General features: G+C 47.1%; 1 protein-coding gene across 1 annotated transcript; it reads right to left on the bottom strand.

The window, feature by feature from the left end:
* Positions 1-203: 203 nt before the first annotated feature.
* Positions 204-3,222, bottom strand: LOC134221891 (uncharacterized). The gene is made up of 5 exons (XM_062701058.1): positions 2,779-3,222; positions 2,599-2,723; positions 692-2,466; positions 262-614; positions 204-209 (listed from the first exon to the last, which is right to left on the bottom strand). The coding sequence occupies exons 1-5, from the start codon at positions 3,220-3,222 to the stop codon at positions 204-206; spliced, it is 2,703 nt and encodes a 900-aa protein (XP_062557042.1).
* Between the last annotated feature and the right edge of the window lie 267 nt (positions 3,223-3,489).

The raw sequence follows: 3,489 nt of genomic DNA, 5'->3' as shown, positions 1-3,489 counted from the left end.
GCTTCATGAACCAGATGAAATCTCTGTTCTCCTCTTTCGTCACATCAATATTAAAGTCTCCCGACACTACCACGGGCATGGCAACATGGGTGTACTTTATGAGGTTGCGCACTAAGAAATATTTCTTTTGCTTCAGGGTGGTACCTAGTAAATATTCAAAATTTAATGCAACACACTTAAATACAAACACAACTACTATTTGATTATACCTGGTGAAATATATACCGCAAACAGTAATGTGCGGGTTTCCATGATTGAAACCTCTGCAGCACAGCAGTCCCCATATTCGTCTGCTACACTCAATGCTGGGTCATAGCTTTCATTGAGCTTCGTAATGGCGTGAGAAACGGCCATAGTCGACGAACCAGCACGTTCAAATATTGCCACTCCTCCCGCTCTTGTTCCGTCACGCTTCTCTTGACAAACACAAAGGTATCCATTGATGTTTGTGGTTGTGCCGTTGTCAAGCCAAGTTTCGCTCATTGCAAGCAAATCAACGGCGGTAAGCACCCGATCTGTTGCAATGTCCGACGAGTGTGCATTCAAACTTTGTACATTGATGCTCATCAACGTACAAGCCAACTTGTTTGCGGTTATAGCTTCCATGATATCGTCTGTAATGGTGCGCATACGATGGTTACTCAAACGTTCAAGTTCCGTCCGAAGGTCGTTCATTCTAGGGTCATAGAACCCTTTCCGTGGTGGAACCGGAATGAGTTACTGGCATTCGTCAGATACAATCCGTCGATTGATGTAACCCTGGAAAGACCAACGTAAACTAGCTGCTGTTCCTGACCCTTATCGTAATTATATACGACTTCCGAGAATGTGCCTCCCTGGGACTTATGGACTGTGAGGGCACACGCACTTACAACGGGAAACTGAACTCTTTTGCACTTAACACCACCGTTAAGGGTTACGTTCGCCGATCGTTTGACGATTGGAGTCCAGCCTGTTTGTAGCACCCCAGGTCTCGAATACACCAGCGGTCTGGCCTTCACTCTCAACATCTTCCCAATGGACTCATTTTCGAATGCCATCCAAAGCCTCGTGATTGCCTGTTGCTGCGGATTTCCTTCGTTGTACTCAACATGCATGAGCTCTCCGATCGCTCCGTTCACGATGCCATCTTCGACATCCACGTTGGTGGTCAGCATATAAGGTGTACCAAGAACAAGACGCAACAGATACGGTAAGCCACCAGTCTCTACTACACTCATCTTATGCACCTTTGTGCGAGCACTGGCCAGCTGGGAATTGTCCTTATAACCAGAGTATAGGTCATCTGCAGTACATTCGACAGCCTCTCGATCCATCAACGCCACAGAGTTATACCGTTCGACATCAGCGTTCCGATGGAATAACCGGATCCCTCGAGGGACATGCTGCCGACACCACTCCTCCGTACGGAACCTGCTTTCAATAAGCTCGATTTCCTCAGACGACATCCGCTCACCGTTGCCAATTTTTGTGAGAATGCCGGAGAACTGCTCGTTGGTTTGTCGCATAACTTGAACCAATGGGTAGAAGTCGAGAGATTGCCATAAAACGGCGCCATGCATGGAGTTTATGCTCGGTTTAAACACCGCCCGCGCATTGACCGGTGGCAATTGACGAAGATCGCCGCAAAATACGATCGGCATTCCACCGAATGGATCGTCGTAGTTCCCCGTGATTTCTTGAAGCCGGACATGTACTGTGTTGAGGACATCAGCACCCAGCATGCTTGTTTCGTCGATAATGATGAGCTTCACGTTGGCGAAGGCGTTCCGGTACAGTTGTAATGCCTCGAAACTCAGCTTTGAGCTTTGCCTACGCGACATGCAAATCCGGAATGCGGAATGCACTGTTGTTCCACCTATTGCAACCGCTGCTTTTCCAGTGGATGCGCATGCTACATAAGCGTTGTGCTGCTTATTATGAGCTTGGCTGTACCGGTTCACTGTCTCCATTAGAATGCGCAAAGTGAACGTTTTGCCACAGCCCGCCGGGCCAGTGAAGAATATTTGCACTGGTTTGCAGTTTTCTTCAGAGGAATGCAAGCTGTGGATTACTTGCACAATCAAATCCCGCTGCTCTGCATTCGTGGCACGCACCATTTCACAATATTCTTGCTTTGACAAGACATTTGATCGCTGTTTGACGACAGCTGCCAAGGGTCCTGTTGGCAAGTTGTGAATATCGTCATCATTCGGCTCCATGACGATCGTGCGGACGAACTCATCGCGCTTCTGGTCGGCAATCACCTGCTGCTCGTCGTCTTCGCTGCATATGCGGATGTATTCCTCCACAACCTGATCCAAGTTCATTTCGCAGTCATACTCCTTGTGCTTTGCCAAAATGGCGGCCTCGTTGTCTTCATACAACTTCAGGAACTTGTTCCGATCAAGTACATCGCAGACTTCATTCCTGAACGGTAGGAAGAGGAGAACCATCTCACGCTTATAGTCGACCATTTCCGCCATACTGTATGAGCACCAACGCAATACACGGGGAACTAAACGGAGTCTATATGAATGCTTCGTGGATCTTTCTTCCGAATAATATGCTGCGAAATCCGCCAAGCAGATATCATCCATTCCTCGGCGCAGTTCATACCGTTGGATGATGTTTAGCGTCCACACATCGGTGGAATTGTCGTCGAGATCCTCTTCGTCCATCTGTTTGTTCCGCTTCTTGGATTTTATTCGCTCTTGTGGCCACATTGTCGCAATAAACTCAACCTAAAACGAAATTGAATTCTAAATTGTGAAAACTATATCATTTGATGAATGGTACCTTGCGGCTGGCTTCTGACATCGATTGCCGAAGCAAATACCAAGCAGCCTCCTGGGCAGACATTTCCACGGAATTTAACATTTTTATGCTGACCTTCTTCAACAATCCATTGTAGTCCTGGTCTGGATGCTCTTCCTGGAGCTTTATGAGGTCACGATGTAAACTACTTATGCCTCTGTTGGTCTTGTTTACGTATTCCACAACATAAGCAGCACATGAAAACTCCTCCAGCACAAACTGCAAATCCATATTGGATTTGAGCTTCTCAGCGATCCAAGGATTGAATGGATTGGTCCAAAGCTGCGTCATGGAACGTTTCAGCAGAACTGTTGGTCGGCGAATGGAAGAGCGAATCACGTCCAAGTAGTAATCGTACGTGCAACTGCTATCAACGAGAAACGCGTCAAGGCTATCGTAGACCTTCGTTTCAAGAGCTTCCCGCATTTTTGCTGCCTTTCTGCTTAGCTGTTGAAGTCGGCCATCCCCGGCTGTAATGGGGATCAGAATTCTGGTTTGATCCATTGGCCAGTACGGAATATTAAACCGGCAACGTTTATCGTTTCGCTTGAAACACGTAAACGTGTGTTTATGAACCTAAAAGGGTTTGACATTGTGAGTGATTACTTGCTAGAAACTATGCGAAATTTAAACCCACCTGATTGCCATAGGTCTCAGGCAGATCTTCCGATCTGATGGAGCACAGAAAATCGA

This window comes from Armigeres subalbatus, chromosome 3 (assembly GCF_024139115.2).
Source record: "Armigeres subalbatus isolate Guangzhou_Male chromosome 3, GZ_Asu_2, whole genome shotgun sequence".
In the NCBI taxonomy this organism is placed as follows: domain Eukaryota; kingdom Metazoa; phylum Arthropoda; class Insecta; order Diptera; family Culicidae; genus Armigeres; species Armigeres subalbatus.
Note: the sequence above shows the minus strand (reverse complement) of the source record. Positions and strands in the feature narration are given on the sequence as shown.